The sequence below is a fragment of the Protopterus annectens genome, chromosome 3.part1 (assembly GCF_019279795.1).
Source record: "Protopterus annectens isolate FY-2018-M chromosome 3.part1, PAN1.0, whole genome shotgun sequence".
Classification (NCBI taxonomy): Eukaryota; Metazoa; Chordata; order Ceratodontiformes; family Protopteridae; genus Protopterus; species Protopterus annectens.
The window spans coordinates 1,564,245,998-1,564,269,918 of NC_056732.1; the positions used below are offsets into that span (position 1 = coordinate 1,564,245,998).

The 23,921-nt window shown below is 44.6% G+C and overlaps 1 protein-coding gene across 1 annotated transcript in view; it reads right to left on the minus strand.

The window, feature by feature from the left end:
• The window catches only part of LOC122797804 (SCO-spondin-like), a 4,708,783-nt gene that overhangs the window by 4,159,169 nt on the left and 525,693 nt on the right, over positions 1–23,921 (minus strand). The window contains exon 18 of the mRNA XM_044066325.1: positions 12,047–12,212. Within this exon, the coding sequence (XP_043922260.1) occupies positions 12,047–12,212 (166 nt within the window). The remainder of the gene's footprint in view (positions 1–12,046; positions 12,213–23,921) is intronic.

Here is a 23,921-nt window from a genome sequence, read left to right on the forward strand (position 1 = left end):
CTCGCGCCAATAGTAGTAGATGCCTTGTTGGGGCGGTAAGAAGCCAGTCGTCCAGGTAGGGAAGACCTGCACCCCTGAAGCCTCAGGTGGGCCGCTACCACTGCTAATACTTTGGTGAACACCCTGGGGCTGTGGTGAGACCAAAGGGAAGGACCCGAACTGGTAGTGACTGGCTCCCAGCCGGAAGCGGAGGAACCTCCTGAGCGCCTGTCCATCAGGATGTGGTAGTACGCCTTTGAGGTCTATAGAACACATCCAGTGATTTTCTCCAAGAAGGGGAGAATAGATTGCAGAGTGACCATTCGAATTTTTCCTTGGGGACTGCCAGGTTCAAGAGAGAAAGGTCTAAAATTGGTCTTAGTTCCCCCGTCTTTTTTGGCACTAAAAAGAACCTGGAGTAGAACCCTGATCCGATCTGGTCTGGGGGGACGGGCTGGATGGCTCTTTTCTTTAGCAGATGGCCAATTTCTGCCAAAGCGGCCTCCCATTGACCGGGTGGAACGTCTGGGAGGGACTTCAACTTTGGTAAGTGACGAAAAGGGATGCGGTATCCTCTGGATATGATCTGGAGAACCCAGCGGTCTGATGTTATAGACTCCCATGCCGCTAGGTGCCCCAAAAAACGTCCCCCGACTGCCTCCAGAGTGGAGCAGCCGGGCAACCCCTCAGGGTTGCTGCGCGGGCCGTTCAGAGAAAGGTTCTCTGGACCCGAAGTTCCTGGGTGCCCCTCTGCCTCTAGGGCGGCGTCCTCCCTGTCCTCCTCTGCCTCGGAAGGACTGGTTGTCCGGAGCAGGCTGGGATTGCTGCGACTTCCGGAACCACATCTTCTTCTGACCCTTTTGGTTCCTAGAGTAGGGCATCTGGGGTGCAGAGAAGCGGATTCCGACGGCAGACAGCGTCTTCCCGTCCTTCTCGCTCTGGGTCAAAGTGTCGCGAACGGTTTTGCCAAAGAGGGCAGGACCAACAAGGGGAGCGTTCGCAAATGACACTTTGAAGGGCTCAGAAAAATCGCAGTGACGGAGCCAGGCCTGACGTCTAGTGACTAGACCTGCCCCTGCGGCTCTAGCGGCGCCTTCCGTAGCATGGGAGAGTAGCCGCAGAGAGGTATTAGTAACTGATCTAAGAGTGCCCATGCGGGGGGAGTGCAGAATTTTGTCCTCCTCCGACATGGACTCTGGGGGAGATGCAGCATATTCTTTAATAAGATCTCGCTGCATCCTAATGACGTGTGCCAGGTAGTTCAGCGCCTTACCGAGAAGGTCGCTGAACTAAACATCCGCTTCCCCAAGCGGTCCATCATCCGAGACTCCTTGCTCGGGGGATGGACTGAGGGACTCTCCTGAGCAAGTTCCCTCTTGGTGGCCGCCGTCAACATGGCATCTACCGGAGGCCCCTTACTCCAATGGGCACGGTCGGACAGTGGGCTGAGGATCCTATCGGGCCTCTTAGGGATTGGCTCCACGGTGTCCGGTTCCTTCCATGCCCTGGTGGTAATGAGGTCCACCAGGGGGTCGGCAGGAGGGGACACCCAAGAGGTAGACGGGCCCGCTTCAAATGCCTCCAAGAACACGGACTCGTCCGAGGAAGACTTGGGGGCAGACCACCCCCCCTTATACGGAGCATTTCCATGATGTCTCCAAATGAGACATCCTCGGGGGGTGACCGTGGGGAGCCTTCCCCTTCCTCCAAGTCCGTGTCTTCCGTGAGAGACTCGGGGGAGTCAATGTGCCTCCTTTGCACGTATGCTTGCGAGGAACATCCTCTGGGGGCTGTCAGAGGACTCCTCGCAGCAGCAACCTGTTCCAGGGGAGCAGCTTGGGGCACAGAAGCGGGCTGTCCCAAGGGCAGGATGGTGGAAGCCTGACCCAGTGCAGAGGGAGCGGGACGGAGCCAAACAAGTGCCGGGGTCCGGAGACCCTCAACAGGGCCCTCTCCACTACATCAAACGCCAAGGAGAGCCGACCTCGATCAAAGGATCCGACAATCGGCTCCCTCGGATCCGAAGAGTGGATCGGAGCCGGCGCGCCGGATCCGGCGACAGTGCGCCCGACACAGATGGCGCCAAAGGAGCACTGATCCCCGGATCCGAGGCTCGGATCCAGGCTCCGAGGTCGGATCCGATGCACTCGAGGGCAGGGTCGGATCCGGTACCAAGTACTATCGGCGCCAACCCACCCCGGCCCAGCTGCTCGGCTCAACTGCTCCGAACCCGGTAGCGGGTCGGAGAAGGAGCAATCGGTTTGGAAAAGGGTTGAGCTCCCCAGAGGGGAGGCAAGAGCACTCCCATCTGCATCTGGGCCTGGATGAACCTTCTCATCATCCAGTCCAGATCAGCATCCGAAAGGCTATACGTAGATCTCGACGAGGCTACCGAGGTAGGCCTAGAGTGCCTCCTCGATAGCCTCGACGGAGATCGGGTCTCCTCCTCCTCAGGTCCCGTGAAAACACACTGGAGACCGGAGCCGAGGAGGAGGAGACCGAGCCGACAATGGAGCCGGGAGAAGCTTGGCTGGCGGGCCAAACAGAGGTCTCGCCCGCCGCTTATGGTGCTTCTCCTCCGTCCCTTTTAGCATCCTCTCCTCCAACCAGAAACGGGAGGTTGAGTCCCAGGAGAAGGAGGGGAGCCAGAAGGAATAACCGTGGGGACGGTTACTCCGGAGCGGAGGTCGGAGCCGAGTCCGCGTAAAAGGCCCGCCAAAACAAGCTTGGACCTCCGCTCCTTCAATGCCCTAGGGTTGAACCCTGCACAAATGGAACATCCAGATGTGAGGTGTTCAACCCCCAGGCATCTAACACCGAGTGTGGCCATCAGCTGGGGAAAGCTTATGGCCACACTCGGAGCATTTAGAAAAAATAGACTTGGGTTGCTCAGACATCCCAAGCTACAACAGTAGTTACTATAACTAAAGAAAGTAACTAAAGAAAACACAAAAATCACTCACAGGCCCAATACACACACTACGCTAACAGCGAGGGGAGGGATATAACTTTTAGATTAAACACTAAAAAAAGTAAAAATACCAAAGGGGAAACCTCCACTTTCACACAAAACAACCAAAAATATCTTTAAATTTTACAATTTAAATACTCAAACTAGCACTTAGCTGGAGAGCTGGAAAAACAATCTTTTCACCATGCGCGGCAAACGAGATCTGGGGTCATGAGGGTAGAGCAGGGTATTATGGGTGAGGGGAGGAGCTGAGAGCTTGGATCCATAGCTGGTAAACCATGCCGGTTCGGATCCGATATCGGATCCATAACCCACAGGTTGCAGACAAATGAATCTCCTACTTCAGATCAATTATTAGAGAAGGGTGACAATTTTTCCAATGTAACTGGTAGGCCCGTTGGGAACTTTAAATGTGGTAGATGTAGTGTGTGCCATCTCATTCTACCAACAGGTGTAAACTTACAAGTGGCAGGTGTACCTATTAGATTATATGGGCATTTTGACTGTTATACAAAAATGTGGTGTACATGGCACAGTGTGCACAGTGTCCGGCGTTTTATGTCGGAAAAACTAGTAGAGCCTTTAGAGACAGGATTAATAAGCACCTGTCGGATATAAGGCTAAGGAAAACCACCAATGCCCTATACAGGCACATTGAAACGCATGGTGGGCATCATTTTAAATTTTGTATATTGCAAAACATAGTTAAGGATGCACAGGGTAGGGTTTTAGATTTGCATTTAGACATTAGTGAGGTGAGGTGGCAACTTAGGTTGAATGCAACAGTTTTTCCTGGCATTAATGACCACATCAGTATAGCCCCAATCTTGAAACTGAAACATGTTTTTGGGTGATTAGTCAACAATTCTACGTGTCATGTATAATGGTTGTATTTAGTTCACTATCATATACTACTTGGTGGGGGGTTTAGTGTTCATTATCTTATTATGTTTTGTTAAGTAATTTTTGATTTTGATTTATGAAGTATTTACTAATTATTTTACTATTAATGCAGTATGCTATTATATTATTAAGTTGTTTGTTTGTGTGTGTGTGTGCTCAGGTTGCTTTAAGCATGATGAAAGTTTTTTAATTGACTAATTGACTAAATGATCAATGATGTCATCTTAAGTTGTATAAATTCTGGTGTGTGACCATTTTTTAACATTTTTTCTGAAGAAGTCTGAATAAAGACGAAACCTAGGTAAAATTCGACTTTGTGGTGGTTTCAGTCCTCCAGTTCCTGTTGTTGGTCCATTCATTTTTCAGTGTTAATTACGTCCCAATTAGGTTCATAGGTTCATAGGTGGGTAATAGGCTATCTGCCCAAAGGCATTTATAAGCCTAGCCAGAATGTGTTGGCTTTCGCCGTCCCTTTAGATTAGTTCCCTGTGCCTCTGTCCAGCAGAGCCACTGAAGTGATCCCCGAGGTAAACTTTCTGTTTCCCGTCCACTCGTCAAGGTTTCTTTTGAAGAGTGTTAGCAAGAAGGTTTTCTCTAGGTGGAGCATGTCCATCAATTCTGGGTTGGACATGGCCTTATATGTCAGGCAGAGATCACCTCTGAGTAGGCGGTATGCAATCGAGTACAACTGGAGTTTCTTCAGTCGAGCTGCATAGGGCCTCTGTTTGAGGCCATTGATCCTCTTGGTGAGGTACTTCTGTGGTCTTTCCAGCTCTTCTGTGGTCTTTCCAACTGTTGCAGGTGTCTTGTAAGGTACATCCCAAATGGGGCGTTGTACTCTCAGATGGGTCTGATGAGTGATGAGTAGAGGGGCACAATGACCTCTTTTGATCTGGATGCGAACCCTTTTGTGATTAGGTGGGCCACATAGCAGAATTTTCTAACCACTTTGGCAATGTGATTATCAAAGGTGAGATTACTATCTACTTGGATCTACAGATCCCTTATTACGTCTTCCGTATTTAGGAGACTACCACCTATGTGGTAGTTTGTGGGTACTTTGTTTTTTCCAAAGGGGATGACTATGCACTTTTTGGCATTTAGCTTGAGGCCATGATTTAGACACCAGGTATCCGTCTCAGTGAGATCCTTTTGGAGGATGTCTGTGTCAGCCGGAGAGTCAATTATAGCCCCTAGTTTGCAGTCGTCTGCCAATGTGGTCAGCCATAGTCCTCCTGTGCTTGCCTGTACTGCTAAGAAGTATATGCCGAACAGGAGGGGTCCTAGGGCTGAGCCCTGGGGAACACCACTTGTAACCGGTTTAGAGACGGACCTAGCTCCTGCAACTCTCACCATGTGGGCTCTGTCCATGAGCCAGTTGCAACCCATCTTGTGACGTAGGGGTTTATGTTCAGGCTAGTGAGCTTGTCTATAATACCAGAATGGGGAATGGTGTCGAAGGCCTTAGCGATGTCTAAGTAGGCTGTGTGTACCACCTTTCCCTCGTCTATAGCCTTGGTAACTGTCTCAAAGAAGTCCACCAGGTTTAGGAGGTATGATCTGTTCTTAACAAAGCCAAACTGAGTAGGGTCCAGTGTTTGGAGGTTCCCAATGTCTCTGTTAATGAGTTCCATGATGATGTGCTCCATAGCCTTGCAGACCAAGCTAGTCAGGTTTATAGGGCGATAGTTCCTGGGGTCTGTTGTGGCTCCACCTTTGTGGAGTGGAATAACAGTTGCTGTGCGCCACTCTATGGGTATGTAGCCTGTGGAGTGGCTGAGTTTGAACAGTGTATTTAGGTGAGGGGTTAGTTCATCTTTGAGCTTGTGTATGATGCAGTCTGGGACACCGTCCGGTCCCATTGATGCTATGTTTTTGGCTTTGGAGAGGGCTGTTTTAACCAGAGTGTCTGTGATTTCAGGGACTCTATATTCTTCTGGTATGGTTATGGGTCCTTTTGGGGGTGAGAGGGGGTGAAGTATGCGCTGAACCTGGCTGCCAAGATGTTGGCGATATCGATCGGTTCAGTGTATTTTGTGCCATTCTGCACTAACTCCGAGCAGATCTGAGCATTGCCACTTAGATTCTTGACATAGCTAAAGAATGCCTTGTGGTTATCTTTGGAGTCCTTGGCAATTTTACTTTCAAAGCTCGCCTTGGATGATTTTATGAGGGATCGTAGTTTCTTGCTGATACTGATCAGGGATGTCTTCCCTTTTTGGGATTTTACTCTTTTCTGTACTAGTTTCGTCCTTCTATTGTATAACTTGTTTATGGCAGGAGTCCACCAGACTGGTTTCCGTTTCTTGGAGGAGTGAGTCTTGGTTTTGCTTGGGATGGTACGATCCATGCATTCTTGTAGGTGCCCGTAGAATGCATTAGTAAAAGATTTTGCAGCTTGGACAGTGTTATCCTTCTGCATGGGGGCTTTGAAACTTTCCACCTCGGTCTTAAGTAATGTGAAGTTTTGAAAAGTTTTTCATGGTGGCTTTCTTGTCCAGGGGTGGGGGCAGAATATGGATATCCAAAGTGATTTGTTTATGGTCAGATCTAACCAGCGAGGGGTTGAACTCTGGTGTGGAACACCGGTAGCCCATGTTGGTGATGACCAGGTCCAATATGTTGTCACTTCTGGTGGGAGTGTTGATCAGCTGAACCAGGGCGTTTGAGTTTATAAATTCTAGGAAAAGTTGGGCAAGGGAGTTAGTACTTGAGTAGTTCTCCCAGATAATGTTTGGCTAATTGAAATCACCCAATATTAGGGTGTTTGGTAGGACCTTTATGTTTCCTAGTGTTTCCAGAAACGTGGAATGGAGGTCCTGGGACATGGTAGGTGATCTGTAGCAAGCTACAATTTGAATTGCAGTTTTGCCCATTGTGAGTTGCACGTGGAGGATCTCTGAAGCATCATGCTGTGCCACTAACCTGAAGGTGTGAGTATCCTTGATGAATATGGATACGCCCCTGCCTTTTGTATTTTGGTTTGGGTTCTGTGGCCAAAATGTATGGTATAAGTTGTAGCCTGGTAGTGCTGGGGTGCTCTCTGGAGCCTTAAACCAGGTTTCTGTTACTGCACATATATCAATTTTCTCCATACTGAGGAGTGCCTCGAGTGCATGCATTTTGAGGTTTAGACTTCTGGCACTGAGTAGCATTACCCTCAGTGTTTTGTTACTTGTGCTATTTACGGCGATGGGTTTGTCTTTTAAGCTTTGCCTAAAAAAGGCACTATGGGGGGGGGTGGCAAGAGCCTTGGCAAGTATTCAAAAGCCTAAGGGTGACAGGTGCAAGCCGTCTCTAGCGAAGCAGCGTGGCTTGTCCAGCATATCATCCCAGGTGGACAGACAGTGGATCCCCTTTGAATGACACCAGAAACTTAGCCAATTGTTGAAATCGAGAATTTTTTCTTTATACCGTTGTATCATTCTTGGTGAGGGCAGGATGCTACTCAGGGTCATACCGTCTTGGGCTATGTGATCAGAGAGCGCTTCCATGTCTCTTTTCATGTAGTACAGGGAGGTACGGCTCAGGTCATTCACACCAACATGGACAATGACAGAGTCATATTTGTACTTGTTCTGGAGTGACCTGAGTGCTGGTGTTATGTGGTGGATCCTGGTACCCGACAGGCAGCTAACAGTAACCTTTTCCTTATTCAGCCTAGTGAGTGGGACGTCAGTGTGTCTGACTATAGAGTCACCTATTACTAGTATGGTGGGTATGTTATTTTGCCTTAAAGGCTGTGATTGCATGGCACACTGGTTTTGTGAAGTATGTGTTTCATGGTTTGTGTTGGGGGGTGGAGGTTGCTTGGATGTTTGCTTTGAAGGTCTCTGTTGGTTTTGCAGATTTTTATTTAGAGCCTCCGAGTATGTTTCCATGTATTTATGTGTGTTTTTTGCCAATGCTGGTTTAATGGGTCTATGTAAGACTGGTGGTGTGATGCAAGTATTTCCCTTCTCCTCTTGACTGTCTGATCCAGTCTTGGGTTGAGAGAGCTTAGCCTCTAGTTTGGCTGTATAACGGCATCTCTCGCATGTATTAGTGTTTGGTGGTAGGAGGAGGGGGTTGTCTGTGTACATGAGGCAGTTGTAACGTTGCCTCAAAATGCCCAGATTCACCAGTTGGACTGGAGAGTACACCTGAAACTGCCCTTTGGACATGCCTGGATAGGTACAGTGAACTGTTTTACTGGATGGCTGGTAAGGTTGAATAGAGAGCCTTGTCCTTCTGTACAGTACATGAGGGTCTAGTGCTAGGGTTTATAAATGCTTGCTGTAAGTTTTGAGCAAGTGCCGGGCTGAGAAATGAATTGCTTGAGTGCTAAAGTTGAAAGTTTGTCTAGTTTCAAGGGAAAAATTGAAGAGGAGACTTTGTGGAGCCTGGAATAGTTTTACCCTAGCCAACTGACACTGCCCAGTGTGCAAAACCAGGCAAATATGGTATTTATAGCAGGAAAATGAAAGAGATAGAAATTAGCCACAAATGGCCAATTAACTACTAATTTCTGGGCTTAAACCACTCCTCCAGGGACAGACAGGCTGCCCAAAGCTCCCCCCTCCCACAGCTGAACAGAGAATCCTTAACAAGATGTGTCTGCAAACTGACATGTTAGTGCTAATAGTTAAAGGGAAGCTCTAAGTTTTGTTTCTGTCTCTGTAGTTGGTTTTACTGCTTTCGAACCCATACTTAAGAATGGGCTACAATTTCGAATACCTTGCTGAACTTACTTCCTTAAAAATGCTGTCCACCAATGGTTCTGGATAATACCTGTTAGTAAATAATTTAAATAAAAAGTTACACTCCTTGACAAAGGTGGAATCGTTACTAATCAGCCTGAACAGTCTTATAAACTGTCCTTTCACAACATTCATTTTCATACAACGTGAGTGCAAGCTGGAGTAATCAAGAAAGTTGTTCCTGTAGATTTTTTCCTAAAAAAAAAACATAGAGTAAAAAAATAAAGTGTCTGCTTTAAAAAACGGTTGTATCTAAAAAAATTAACAGAGGCACCAATTCCAGAAACCGCAAATTTTAAGAACTTAAATACTTTTTTCCACACATGCAATAAATGAAAATAAACGATCACGAGAACCTTTGAAATAAAAAAAAAAAAAAACATCATCTATGTACCTCCTGTACAAAATAGTGTGTTCAAACCCTGGTAAAGAAGTAAGAGAATCCATCTCCCATGAACTTAAAACAAGGTTTGCAAAGGCTGGAGCCATATTCGTGCCCATTGCAACACCTTTAGTATGATGATAAATGTGCTTGTTAAAATGAAAAAAATTGTTAAGGAGAAAATAGAAATAACAGCACAAACAGTATCTGTTTTTCTCTTGGAGAAACTGGTGTGACATGTAAGAAACCTATGCACTAACTCAATCACGTCAGCATGGGGAATACTAGTGTAAAAAGCTTCTATGTCTAATGTCACTAGGAAGATGTTTCCGTTATTTATATGTAGTTTAAATAGTTCGTTTAGAAAGGTGCTTGATGTGACATCTGGACAGAGGAAGGAATACAACGAGACCTGGTGGTGGAATGAGGAAGTACAGGAGAGAGAGTATACAGAGGAAGAGGCTGGCGAAGAAGAAGTGGGATTGTCAAAGAGATGAAGAAAGTAGACATCAGTATAAGGAGATGAGGTGCATGGCAAAGAGAGAGGTGATGAAGGCTAAGGATAAGGCATATGGAGAGTTGTATGAGAGACTGGACACTAAAGAGGGAGAAAAGGACCTGTACCGATTGGCTAGACAGAGGGACAGAGCTGGGAAAGATGTGCAGCAGGTAAGGATGGTAAAGGATAGTGAGAGAAACGTACTCACAAGCGAGGAGAGTGTGTTGAGTAGATGGAAAGAGTACTTTGAGGGGCTGATGAATGAAGAGAATGAGAGAGTGAGAAGGTTGGATGATGTGGGGATAGTGAATCAGGAAGTGAAACAGATCAACAAGGAGGAATTAAGGACAGCTATGAAGTGGATGAAGAATGGAAAGGCTGTTGGCCCAGAAGACATACCAGTGGAAGCATGGAGGTGCTTAGGAGAAATAGCAGTGGAATTTTTAACCAGATTGTTTAATGAAATTTTGGAAATTCAGAGGATGCCTGAGGAGTGGAGAAAAAGTGCTTTGGTACCTATCTTTAAGAATAAGGGTGATGTGCAGAGCTGCAGTAACTACAGAGGGATAAAACTGATCAGTCACAGCTTGAAGTTATGGGAAAGAGTAGTGGAAGCTAGGTTAAGAAAGGAGGTGATGATTAGTGATCAGCAGTATGGTTTCATGCCAGGAAAGAGCACTACAGATGCAATGTTTGCTCTGAGAGTGTTGTTGGAGAAATACAGAGAAGGTCAGAAGAAGTTTCATTGTGTCTTTGTGAAAGCATATGACAGGGTGCCTAGAGAAGATTTGTGGTATTGTATGAGGAAGTCGGGAGTGGCACAGAAGTATGTAAGAGTGGTACAAGATATGCACAAGGGTAGTGCGACAGTGGTGAGGACTGCGGTGGGAGTGACAGATACGTTTAAGGTGGATGTGGGATTACATCAAGGATCATATCTGTACCCTTTCTTATTTGCAGTGGTGATGGACAGGTTGAAAGATGAAATCAGACAGGAGGCCCCGTGGACTATGATGTTTGCAAATGACATTATGATCTGTAGTGAGAGTAGGGACCAGGTTGAGGAGACCCTGGAGAGGTGGATACATGCTCTAGAGAGGAGAGGAATGAAAGTCAGCAGGACTAAGACAGAATATATGTGTGTAAATGAGAGGGAGGGTAGAGGAATGGTGAGGATGCAGGGAGTAGAGTTGGTAAAGGTGGATGAGTTTAAGTACTTGGGATCAATAGTTCAGAGTAATGGTGAGTGTGGAAGAGAGGTGAAGAAGAGAGTACAGGCAGGGTGGAATGGATGGAGAGGAGTGTCAGGAGTGATTTGTGACAGACGGGTACCAGTAAGAGTGAAAGGGAAGGTCTACAAGAGGGTAGTGAGTCCAGCTATGTTATATGGGTTGGAGACAGTGGCATTGGCAAAAAGGCAGGAGTCAGAGCTGGATGTGGCAGAGTTAAAGATGTTAAGATTTGCACTGGGTGTGACTAGGATGGACAGGATTAGGAATCAGTATATTAGAGGGTCAGCTCAGGTTGGACAGTTTGGAGACAAAGCAAGAAAGGCAAGATTGCGTTGGTTTGGACATGTGCTGAGGACGGATGCTGGGTATATTGGGAAAAGGATGCTAAGGATGGAGCTGCCAGGTAAGAGGAAAAGAGGAAGGCCTAAGATAAGGTTTATGGATGTGGTGAGAGAGGGCATGCAGGCGGTTTGTGTGACAGAGCAAGATGCAGAGGATAGGAAGAAATGGAAACAGATGATCCGCTGTGGCGACCCCTAACGGGAACAGCCGAAAGAAGAAGAAGAAGAAAGCACCATGAGTCTTACAAATAAAAGGGAGTACGCTGAGCCAGGAGGTCCAATACAGAATCATGAAATTCTGAAATGTATTCTCTTTTAGCTTTCCTATTCGATACAATATGCCTGAACGGAAAATTCACTGTACTTTTGTGTAGCTTGGGAATTCCGAAAAGTTTCCCCAGTCCAGGTTCAGGAACCAGCATGAACATGTACTCTTCAAGAGAAATGTTATTATTCCATTCCAATTGTTTTAAGTGTTTTATAAAACTGAGTGTGAACAATTTTAATTAAGAATGGAAAAACCTTTGTAACTCACTACAAAGCCTGAGAGCTGACAGAGGCAACATCTTTATGCGAAGGCAGAAAATGAGATCTGAGGTATGGAGGGGGACTATAGCATTATGGGTTAGGGAGGACCTCGAGAGTTTGCTGTAGGCCACGAGCTGCAAAAAGGGCAGAGTTGTATCTGAGGATCGAATCCAAACCACATGTTGAGGAATGAATGAAAACTGACATCAAAGCAATATTTAGCATATAAACTGGTAATATTTAATTAGCCTTTACCCTGACAAGGGTAGTAAATAACCAGTCTTAAATTTTTATCAATAGAACATTACCCACTTATCATAATTACCAAAACAGTGTCAAATTCACCCACGTTAACAGAATTGTTAAACATAACATAGATAATTCCATGCCATCTGAGTTGTATTGTAGCTGTATGTATTAGGTATTGCAAAAAAATGGATTAAATTTGTCTATTAATTTTTTGCAAACTTACAACACAATGTCTTGTTACGCCATTTGAGGATGGTACCCTCTAGTGCACATTGTCTGGAATAGGCTGCTATGGAATTGCAAAGGCAGTTCTTACTGGCTGTGCATCCACAAACATCATACAAACAAAGCTGATAATATGGTTCCCGATCAACCAAGTTGTGACAAGGCTAGAAAAAGAAAAAAAAAAAATAAGGATAGCAAAAGTGAACAGAAAACACAAACAATCCGTTCAAAATGTTTCTGTGGTGCATTACTATTTTAATTTGTATTTAGCCTGCCTGAAGGAGTCTACTCGCAAACCTGAATAACAAAAGATGCAATCATAAATAATAGAAAACAAACACAAAAAAGCAAAATACACAAATGTTCAAAACCCGGATGACCAGAAAACATAAATATTAACACAGATAATGAAGATGAGCAAACACAAAAGGTATGTACTCACCATAACGATGCATCTCAGTAAATGATGCGTCTCGCATTCGACCTTGGATCTGACTTTGGCCACTTTTCAGATTTAGGATCCCTAGCTCAAGCTCCTCCTCTTACCCATAATCCCTTGCAAATCCTGTATTACCTCAGATCAAGTTTCCCCGTTAGTCACAGAACTCTAAAGGACTGAATTCCATGGTATTTATAAAGGGGAAAAGAGACAGTTATCAAGGTACAGGAGTCAAGATAGTAGAAGGTCTGGAGCCATACCTGTCAACCTCTAACAGCACAAAATCTGAACAAAGCCATAAATAATAGGGGGACAAAGGCCCAAAAATAGGTACACTATTTAAATATTGCTCTTATAAACTTAGAAAGTTGATAGCATAATAGGTACTGCATTAGCATGAATTTTCTGATGGGTACAAAGTCTGAAACTCAAATGTCTATCTACATTTTATGACTTTAACCCTTAATGATTTGCCAATAATTTTCCAGAAAACCACAATTCTGTAGGAAACAGACCAAAAATATGAGGCAAAAATCTGGACAGTCTGCGAAAATCTATGCAATTGAGAGTTATGTCTTGAGCTAAAATGGGGAAAGACCAATAGGGAATATCCCCTCAAGTCATACTAGAGTATATATAAACTTTCCGTAAATGGAAGTGGGAATAGAGGGAGGGTGGTTGAGAAAGGATGAAAACAGACAACATATATGCTTCGTTATGGTGTGTACATAGCTGTTCTATTTGATGTTGCCTTTTTCGTCCATTACTGAACTGATCAGACAGAGTCCCCAGCTGTCAAACTCCAGGGTGGTCTTCGTGGAAGGGTACTCCAGAGGACATCAGAACCAAATGCCTCACTATCCTTTGAAAAAAATATCCAACTTGTAAAAACCAATAAAGTTAAGATGATTAGATCAATAAGAAGCTGCACAAATGTCATCTAGTGAACTGCTTGTTAAAAGAGCAGAAGAAGTGGAAACAGACCTTGTGGAATGGGCCCTTGGAGGTCTTGGTAAGGTCAAACCCTTTTCCTTGTAGATATGAGAAATGCAATCAATGAGCCATCTTGCTAAGGTTACTTTGGACACAGTGTGACCCAATTAAGCCTTTGAGAAGGAAGTGAACAATTGGTCAGATTTTCTGAAAAAAAAAGAAGTTATGTTCTTATCATAACAATCCAGCTGTGTTGTTGATCTTCATTCATTCTTGGACTGCTGGATTCTGGTTCCGACAATTGGAACCGACTCGGCCATTATAACAAACACACACCAGCCAGAAACTCTCAAGCCAAGGCTACCCATATTGCCTCTCTTCCCTTCTCCTCAGATCGTGTTTTGCCCATAAAGTAGAAAATCATGGAAGCTTTGTCTGAGCAACAACTGTACTAGGATCCCACGACTAGTTCTGAACCTCCAGGAGTCTTTTGGAGGGGGTAGGAAGGTGGGATGTCAAGAAGGAATGAATATCGACAACACAGATGGAATGTTATAGTAAGACTATAACTTCTTTATCTGATATTTTTAATCTTCATTCATTCTTGGACTGTTGGGACAGAGTCTCTAGCTACTTTAGACCTTGGAGGCCCCAGGAAAGCATGTTCCTGAGCACCATAGAGCCACAGGATGCTTTACCCCCGGTGACCATATCTAGTTTGTAATGAGTGATAAAGGTATGGTGGGTAGCCCAAGTTGCGGATGCACATATGTCATCCATAGAAGCTCTGGAATGAAAGGCTACTGAACTGGAAACAGATCTGGTAGAATTTGCCTTAATTTTTGTTGGTAAGTCCAGCTTATTTTGGCTATAAATGAAAGTGATGCAATTTCTCAACCATTTTGACAGAGTCAGTTGTGAAACTGGTTTGCCCAGTCTAGTACCTGAAAAGGATAGAAACAGTTGGTCTGATTTTATAAATGGTTTAGTCCTATCCAAATAAAAATGTTATTGTCTGTGTATGTCCAACAATTGCAAGCAATATTCCCCTTTGTTTGAGAAATTTGGGAAAAAGATTGGTAAATCTATGGTCAGATTAATATTGGAATCTAACACTACTTTAGGTAGAAAGGAGGGAATAATTCTGAGTGATACTCTCTCCTTATGAAAAATGATATACGGATGTTTAACACACAGAGCCTGCAACTCTGAAATTCTCCTAGCCCAAGTGATGGGTACAAGGAATAGAGTCTTAGGTTCATAGGTTCATACTAGGCTATCTGCCCTAGGGCATTTATAAGCCTAGCCAGAGTGTGTTTGGCTTTCGCCACCCATTTTAAATTAATTTTGCTATGCCCTTTTTCGAGGTTAGTATACTGTGCCTCTGTCTAACAGTGACACAGAAGTGATACCCGGGGTAAACCTACGATCTCCCATCCACTCATCAAGATTCCTCTTGAAGAGAGTCAATGAGGGACTCTGTCTAACCTGGACTGGGATTTTATTCCAGAGTGAAGGGAGCCTTTGGGTTATGAATCTGTCCCTCCAGCATGTCCTATTTATTTCAGTGCTGAGGTTCAAGTCTCTCGAGCGCATAGCTCGATGGGATTTGGATTTTCTGACGTGCAGCATGTCCATTAATTCTGAATTGGACATGGCTTTATACATCAGGCACAGATCGCCTCTGAGCAGGCGGTATGCCACTGAGTAGAGCTGGAGTTTCTTTAACCGGGCAACATATGGCATCTGTTTGAGCCCTTTGATCCTCTTGGTGAGGTACTTTTGGAGTCTTTCCAGTTGCTGCAGGTGTCTGGTAAGGTACATCCCAAAAGGGGCATTGTACTCAATTATGGGCCTGATGAGGGATGAGTAAAGAGGCACAATGACCTCCCCTGATCTAGATGTGAATCCCTTCATGATTAGGTGGGCTATATAAAATGTTTTTCTAACCACTTTGGCCACGTGGTTGTCAAATGAGAGATTACTATCAACTTGGGTCCCCAGGTCCCTAATTACTTCTTCCGTACTTAATGGATTACCACCTATGTGGTAATTTGTGGGCACTTTGTTTTTGCCAAAGGGGATGACTATACACTTTTTGGCATTTAGCTTGAGGCCATGGCTCTGGCACCAGTTGTCTGTTTCTATGAGGCCCTTTTGGAGGATGCTTGTGTCGGCTGGAGAGTCAATTATGGTGCCCAGTTTGCAGTCATCTGCGAACTTGGTCAGCCACAGTCCTTCCGTGTTGGCCTGTACCTCCGAGAAATATATACCGAACAAGAGAGGTCCCAGGACTGAGCCTTGTGGGACGCCACTTGTAACTGGTTTGGAGTCTGACAGGGCTCCAGAAATTCTAACCATGTGGCTTCTGTCCTTGAGCCAGTTTGCAACCCATCTAGTGACATAGGGGTTTATATTTAAGCTGGTGAGCTTATCTATAATGCCCGAGTGGGGTATTGTATCGAAGGCTTTTGGGAGGTCCAGGTAGGCTGTGTGGACCACCTTCCCCTCATCAATGGCCTTGGTGACTGTTTCAAAGAAATCGACCAGGTTTAAGAGGCAGGATCTGCCCTTAACAAAGCCAAACTGGGTAGGATCCAGTGTCTGTAGGTCCCAAATATCTTTATTTATGAGGTCCATGATGATCCTTTCCATAGCTTTGCAGACCAAGCTAGTCAGGCTTATGGGGCGATAGTTTCCAGGATCCGTTGAGGCACCACCTTTGTGGAGAGGGACCACTGTTGCTGTACGCCACTCTTTGAGTACATATCTTGTAGTAAGGCTGAGACTGAACAGTAGTTTTATGTTTGGGTTTAGCTCTTCTTGGAGTTCATGTAGGACGCAGCCGGGGACACCGTCTGGTCCCATTGATGCTGTGTTGTTTGCTTTGGGGAGGGCGGCTCTTACCTGAGAATCTGAGATGTCAGGGGGGCAACACTCTGCTAGGATAGATATTTGCCCTTTTGGTGGGGAGGGGGGGTTTGCGCTGAACCTGTCAGCTAGGATGTTGGCAATGTCTGTGGGTTCGGTGTATTTTTTGCCATTTTGGACTAATTCTGAGCATATCTGGGAATTCCCACCCAGGTTCCTAACATAACTAAAGAAAGCCTTGTGATTATCCTTAGTGTCCTGTGCAATTTTTCTCTCGAAGCTGGCCTTAGACAATTTTATGAGTGCCCGTAGTTTTTTGTAATACTGATCAGAGATGCCTTCCCTTTTTGGGATTTTGCTCTATCATGTAGTAGCTTCCTCCTTCTATTGTATAGTTTGTTTACGGCTGGGGTCCACCAGACAGGACGTCTGCCTTTGGAGGATTGGGTCTTGGTTTTATTTTGGATTGCATGATCCATGCATTCCTGAAGGTGTTCATAGAATGCATTTATAAAGGATTCTGCGGTCTGGGACGTATTTTCCACAGGCCCGGAGGCTTTGAAGGATTCCACCTCGGTTTTGAGGAGTGTGAAATTTGCTTTAGAGAAGTTTTTCACTGTGGTTTTCTGGGCAGGGGGTGGGGTCAGGATGTGAATATCCAGTGAGATTAGTTGATGATCTGATCTTACCAGTGAGGGATACACTTCTGGTCTGGAGCATAGAGTCCCCATGTTGGTGATGATCAGGTCCAGTATGTTTTCCCCTCTTGTGGGAGTGGTAACAAGTTGTTCCATAGCATTTGAGTTTATCAATTCTAGGAACCGTTGGGCTAGGGTGTTGGAGCTAGAGTAATGCTCCCAGTCTAAGTTTGGGTAGTTGAAGTCGCCCAATATAATGGTGTTTGGAGAGACCTTCATATTTTCCAGTGTTCTCAGGAAGGCCGAGTGGGGTTCCTGGGTTTGGGAGGGTGGTCTGTAGCAGGCTATAAACTGGAAGGCAGTTTTACCCACTGTTAGTTGCACATGGATAGTCTCTGATGCTTCGTGCTGTGCCACCAACCTGGAGGTGTAGGTATATTTGAAGAATATTAATACTCCCCCTCCTTTTGTGGTTCGGTCCAAGTTTTGGGGCCGAAAAGCATGGTATGAGGTATAACCTGGTAGTGCTGGGGTGCTCTCGGGAGCCTTGAACCAGGTTTCTGTTACTGTACAGATATCGATGTTCTCCATGCTAAGGAGAGTTTCGACTGTGTGCATCTTGAGGTTTAGAATTCTGGCGTTGAGTAGCATTACTCTTAGTTTCTTATCCCTTGTGATACCTATGGAGGTGGGTTTGTCTTTTGAGCCTTGCCTAAAAAAGGCACTATGGGGGTGGCAAGAGCCTTTGCCAATATCCGAAAGCCCAGGGGTGACAGGTGCAAGCCATCCCTAGCGAAGCATCGTGGCTTGTCGAGCATGTCATCCCAGCCTGACAGGCATTGGATCCCCTTTGAATGACACCAACACTTAAGCCAATTGTTGAAATTGATCATCTTGTCTTCATATTGTGGTATCATTCTTGGTGAGGGTAAGATGCTACTCAAGGTCAGGGTCATACTGGCCTAGGCTACATGCTCAGAGAGCTCCTCTATGTCTCTTTTCATGTAGTCATTCACACCAGCATGGACAATGACTGAGTCATATTTGTACTTGCCTTGGAGTGACCTGAGTGCTTGTGTTATGTGGCGGATCCTAGCGCCCGACAGGCAGCTCACCGTGACCTTCTCCTTGTTCAGCCTGGTGAGCGGGACGTCAGTGTGCCTGACGATAGAGTCACCTATTACAAGTGTATCAGGTGTGTTGTTTAGCCTTAAGGGCTGTGACTGTTCGGCACACTGGCTTTGCGAGCTATATGTTGCACGTGTTTTGTTTTGGGGTAGCGGTTGCTTGGGTGTCTGCTTTGGAGGTCTCTGCTGCTTAAGCAGATTTTTATTTAGAGCCTCCAAGTATGTTTTTATGTGTTTATGTGTTTGGTTTGCTGTCTTGGTAGGTCTATGTGAGACTGGAATTGTAGATATGGTGGTTTCCTTCTCCTCCTGACTGGTTACACCAGTACTGAGTTGAGAGAGCTTAGCCTCCAGTTTGGCTATATGGTTGCATCTCTCACATGTGTTGGAATTTGTTGGGAGGAGGAGAGGGTTGTCTGTGTACATGAGGCAGTTGTAACATTGCCTCAAGATTCCCAGATTCACCAGCTGGACCGGAGAGGAGATTGACAACTGACCTTTGGACATGCTAGAATAGTACTGGGAATTCCTTTATAATTGAAAAAAAGGGCCAATGGGGAACAAGGTACTCAAGGGAGTTTGTGAGGGTGTAGTGCTTTTAATTTTTTAGTGCTGACTTATATAATTGCTTTAGTGAGCAAGTGCCTGGTAACTTAAATGCAATGTGTTACAGGTAACTTAAATGCAAAAATGACAAACAGTAACTTTCTTTCAAGTGAAACAAGGAAATAAGTACAGTAAGCAATGCAGATATCACTAGGGATCCACAGAAGCACTGAAAAGCCACGTTTTAGGTGGAATTAGCATTTCAGGGAAATAACAAGCAAACAAACAACAAGCATACCAACAAAGCTAGATTCAGCAGGCCTGGATCTAGTCTATGCTGCAGCAAACAAGGTCTACCAATTTCAGTAAGAAACAGTTCAAATATACAGGCACTATAAGCCTTTAACCAGAAATTCCCAGCTCAGAAGTATGTTTGTATATTTAATAAATGAAACATATATTCTTCCAAGATAACAACTTGATATCACAGGTGGCTGCTGGCTTGAAAGGCTGCCAGACCAAACATTGCAAGACCAATGTTAAATTCCAAGGCACAATGGGCTTCTTGAAAGGTGGTTTCAAATGTAAAGTGCCCTTAAGAAAGGTTTTGCATAGACGGTGAGACATCAAGGAATGGCCATCGAATCTGTTGTGGAAATTTGAAATGGCAGCTAAATGAACTCTAACGACAGAAATAGAGACTCCTAATTGAAATAAGGTGGTTAAGTATTCCAAGACTTCATCGATCGGAGCTGAGAAAGGATCAGTACCCTTTTCATCAGACCAAAACACAAGTCTCTTCCATTTACTAAGATAAAGTTTTCTGGTGGAAGGTTTATGAGAAGCCAGAAGTATTTTTTGTACTGGGAAGGACAAAATATTTCACCTGGCAATTACTGGAAGTGGAGAAACCAAGCCATCAGCTTGAGATTTTGTAGGTTTGGATAGAACAGGCCATGCTGATGCATCTGATTTTCTACGCGGCAAATGAGATCTGAGGGAAGGGAAGAGAGGCAGTATGGGTAGCCTTGGGTTGAGAGATTCTGGCTGGCGTGAGCTTGTTTTAACAGCTGAGTCAGTTCCGAGGGTCGGAACCAGAACCCAACACTCCAAGAATGAATGAAAATTGACAACATCAGATCTTTAGTTCTATGGAGGTAGAATCTGAGCTGTCATTGTATATTTAATAAATGAAACATATATTCCCCTTTGACAGACAATTTCGGAAAGAAGACAAGCAAATTAATGGACTGATAAAGCAGATTCTTTGAGGTTACCTTTGGTAAAAAGGAAGGGTTGGATTAAAGTGCAACTCTTGTGTTTATGAAAAATTATGTAAGGTGGCTGGCAAGATATTGCCTGAAGTATGGATACTCCCCTGGCTGATGTAATAATAACTAGAAAAATAGTTTTCCAAGATAAATACTTTAAATCTACTTTAGCCACTGGTTCAAAGGGGGAAATGTTAAAACCTGTAAATGCAGTGTAAGGTTCTAAGGAGGAATAGGATCCTTAATAGGTGGTCTGAGTAGAAAGGTACCTTTAAGGAATGCTTTGCACAGTTAAACTTCAGGAACGAATGAATTTTGTCAATATAAAAATTGAAAATAGCAGCAAATTGTACCCTGACTGCAGAATAACTTAATCTATCATGGAAAGCTGAAGCAAGAAAAGCTAGCACACTGGAATGGTGGCTGAGAAAGGATCCAAGTGTCTCTCGTGAACCCAAATAGACAGCCTTTTTCATTCGCTCTTGTATATCTTCCAGGTTGAAACCTTTTGGGAGGAAGTGTGAATGTGTATAACCTGAGAAGAAATCCTAGACTGATTAGCCATCATTGGAAGCGGAGAAAAAAAAAGCAGTGAGCGTGAGGGCTTAGATGTCTGGGTGAGGTAGTCTAGATGGGAGAGACAGGAGATCTGGAGAGGGATCCAGTAACCAAGGAAGACATATTAAGTGAGGCCAAAAGAAGGGAAACCACACTTGTCGAGGCCAAAATGGTATAATGTGGATTATTGAGTTCTTCCATTGACATGATTTCTGTAGAAAATATGGGATAAGGGGGGAGGTACGTGGATAAGCATAGAGGAGACTGGGGAGGCCAGTTGTGAATCAGACCGTATTTCATTGGCTAACCCTCTGGGGGAATCCGAGCAAAAAACTTGCTGCATTTGGAGTTGTGGGGAGAGTCAAAAAAATCACAGCATCTCTGATCCCACTGATGAAATATGAGCTTCACCACTGACAAATTGAGAGAGCACTCATGTCAATACAACAGATCTGCTAATTCTGTCAGCTAATACACTGGACTCCCCCATAATGTGCATTGCTATTAGAAAGTGCCTGGAAGAGATCACCCACTGCCACACTCTCATTGTTTCTTGACACAAGGGATAGGAGCAGATTTCCCTCATTTGTTGATGTACGTGACTACCAACTTGTTGTCTGTCTGTCTGTATAGCAATCACTCCTACAGGAAGACCATCCTGGAATGCCTGGAATGCTAGGAAGACTGCTGTCATATCTGGAACACGGATATGTGATTGCTCTAAGTCCTGTCCCAAGTACTGTCCCCTACCCCAATTGGGAAGCATCCATTATCACTGTGGTCCTGGGCAAGGGTGGAACAAACAGGTGGTTGTAAGGAACTTCCTGGACATGTATCCACCAGGACACATGTTCTCTGCAAATCTTGGTGAGTTGAATTGGAAAATTCAAGGTTTGTCATCTTATCGATCATTGAACAGCCAGAGTCCATTGTAGCACCCTCATATAGGATCATAGGAGATTACTGGGCTATCGACCCGGAGGTCATTTTAAGCCTAGTCATTTCAACCCAATGTAATACCATAGACATACTAGTCAATATCCAAGATTGCATTTAGTGATGACTGCCCATATCCAGGAGGGTTGTGGATGCTATCCCTATTAAGAATTTACGGTGCCCCATCCACTCATCCAGGTTCCTCTTGAACAGTGTCACAGAGGTACTCTGTTTCACATGAATTGGTAGCCTGTTCCAAAGATGTAACAGTCACTGGGAGATAAATTTGTCCCTCCAGCATGTCCTATTTAAGTCGCAGGCCATATTTAAGCCCCTGAAATGAGTAGCCCTAGACCCATTTGATTTATGGATATGCAATAAGTTAATTAGATTTAGGCCTTGGGTTGCTCTGTAGGACAGGCATAAGTCTCCCCTAAGAAGTCTATACAAGTATAGTGAAAGGGATTTTAGTCGGTCCATGTAAGACACATGCTGGACCTCTGAGGTCTCTCTAATTGCTGTAGATACTTATTACATTGGCAAGTTACTTTTTACTGACTGCCTCCACCACCATAGCATCGACTGGGTGGAGGCCAATGTTCCAATGTGTATGATTTTTTAGTGCTTTTTGGGGATGAGTTCTGTCGCATCCAGATCCTTTCATGTCCAATGGAAAGTCAGATACATCATTTCATTCACTGGGGGGACCAACGAGGAAGTAGCTGAACTGGTTCTGAAAGCCCAGAGAAACACTGACTTTCCCTGGGAAGGGGCTTCAGAAGATCAGCCATTTTTCTGTCTCAGAAGCTTGAGGATCTCCCCAAATGAGAAGTCCCCAAGGGGTGACCTGGAGCATCCCTCCCTTTCTTTGAAGTCCATGTCTTCTGTTAATGACTCCTGCAGGGAGTGTCTGTGCCTCCTCTCGCACTTGTGCTTCTGGGAAGCTTCCATGCGGGGATGATCCTGGGAAGAGTTAGAAGCCCTTGGGGAGTCCTGGATGAGACCCTCAAGACTGCAAACGGCTGGCTGTCCTGATGGAACAGAATAAACAGGCTTAAAACTCAGGGCAGACAGTTGTGGAGAGGGAGGACCCAAGTGGGACAAGGATGTTCTATCTACTGAGCTGCCAAAAACTCTCTCCATTACCTCAAAGGCAGAATTTGAGGGAGAAACCAGAACTATCCCAGTAGGAGCTAAAGTCACTTGACTAGGATAGCCCAGACAGGCCCTCTGACCCTGCTTTGAAGCAGAAGTTGGAAAAGGACTATCTAATGCTAAAGCCCCAAGGAGAAGAGATGGATCTGAGAGACTCGGAGTTGAGCCCCCACCCCCAGATCCAGCACCGAGGCTATGGCTCCAAGATTCCTCTGGCTCCGACTGAATCAGCACCAGCTGGATCAGAGAAGATGCTGGAATCAAAGAGAATCAAACCTTTTGATTTTATTTTATTTATTTATTTTTTTATTTTATTTGCTTTTGTTGACCAGGAAAGTCCACTGGGCTGGTATGAGCCCATTTTCAGTGGAGGCCTGGGGAGAAAAGCTCCATAAAAACATACATGATAATAGAAATTTGTTAAACAGGTATTTTCAGCATATAACAATTTACAGGAGTAACAAACAGGAGAATCAGATGGAACATTAAACAACTGTATGGTTGGAAGTTCTAAAAGAGACTTTGATACATACCTGGCGTTCAATATATGAAGAGTTTAACAGAAAAGACAGTTAAGCTTACACATATACAGTTTTGTTGTACATATTGGACAGAATAGACTATGTGGTTATAGAGTATTCATAAAGTAGGAGGGGATAACTACACATTTTTTTTGTAATACCATGTGAAGCAAGATGGGGTAGATGGTGCACTTCAAAGGTGACACTTAAGAATAATGATGAGTATGGGGAAAGGAGGGGTCAACCAGGAAATCAGGTTATGGAGGAGTTGGAGATGGTAGATGGACAGAGCCACTGAGAAGAGAGATATTGGTGTAGTGATTTTTTGACTATCAGGGCACTATCAGTGGTCCGGAGAAGAGGTGGAAGAGCATTCCAGAGTTTAGCTATAGTGAAAGAGTAGAGATATACTGACCTGCAGGGAGTTTTGGTTTCTTTACTTGGATAAGACATTGACTTTCAGATCTTAGAAGTCGGTTTGGTTGATAAAGAGTCAGAAGGGCTGGGCATTCAGGAGGTTTACAACTAGATAGCTGTATGTATGCTAGGTGTTGTGGGAGTTCTAACTAGTTCAGGGATTGTAATGAATAGCAGTTATGGGAAGAATATTTTGCACCAGTCAGAAACTTAGCAATTTTAGTATAGCAGCTATTCATTTTAGTTTTTAATGAGGATTGGATGTTTGTTAGAATGGCGGCAGCGTAGAGGTGTTTATGTCTATAGAGGGTACCACGTTTTTGGTGTTTTTTTAATGTACTGGATGTGTTGGTCAAATGTTAAGTTGTCATCTATAGTAATGCCACGTAACTTGGTGTTGGTCAAATGTTGAGTTGTCATCTATAGTAATGCTAAATAATTTGGCATGGGGGACTACCACT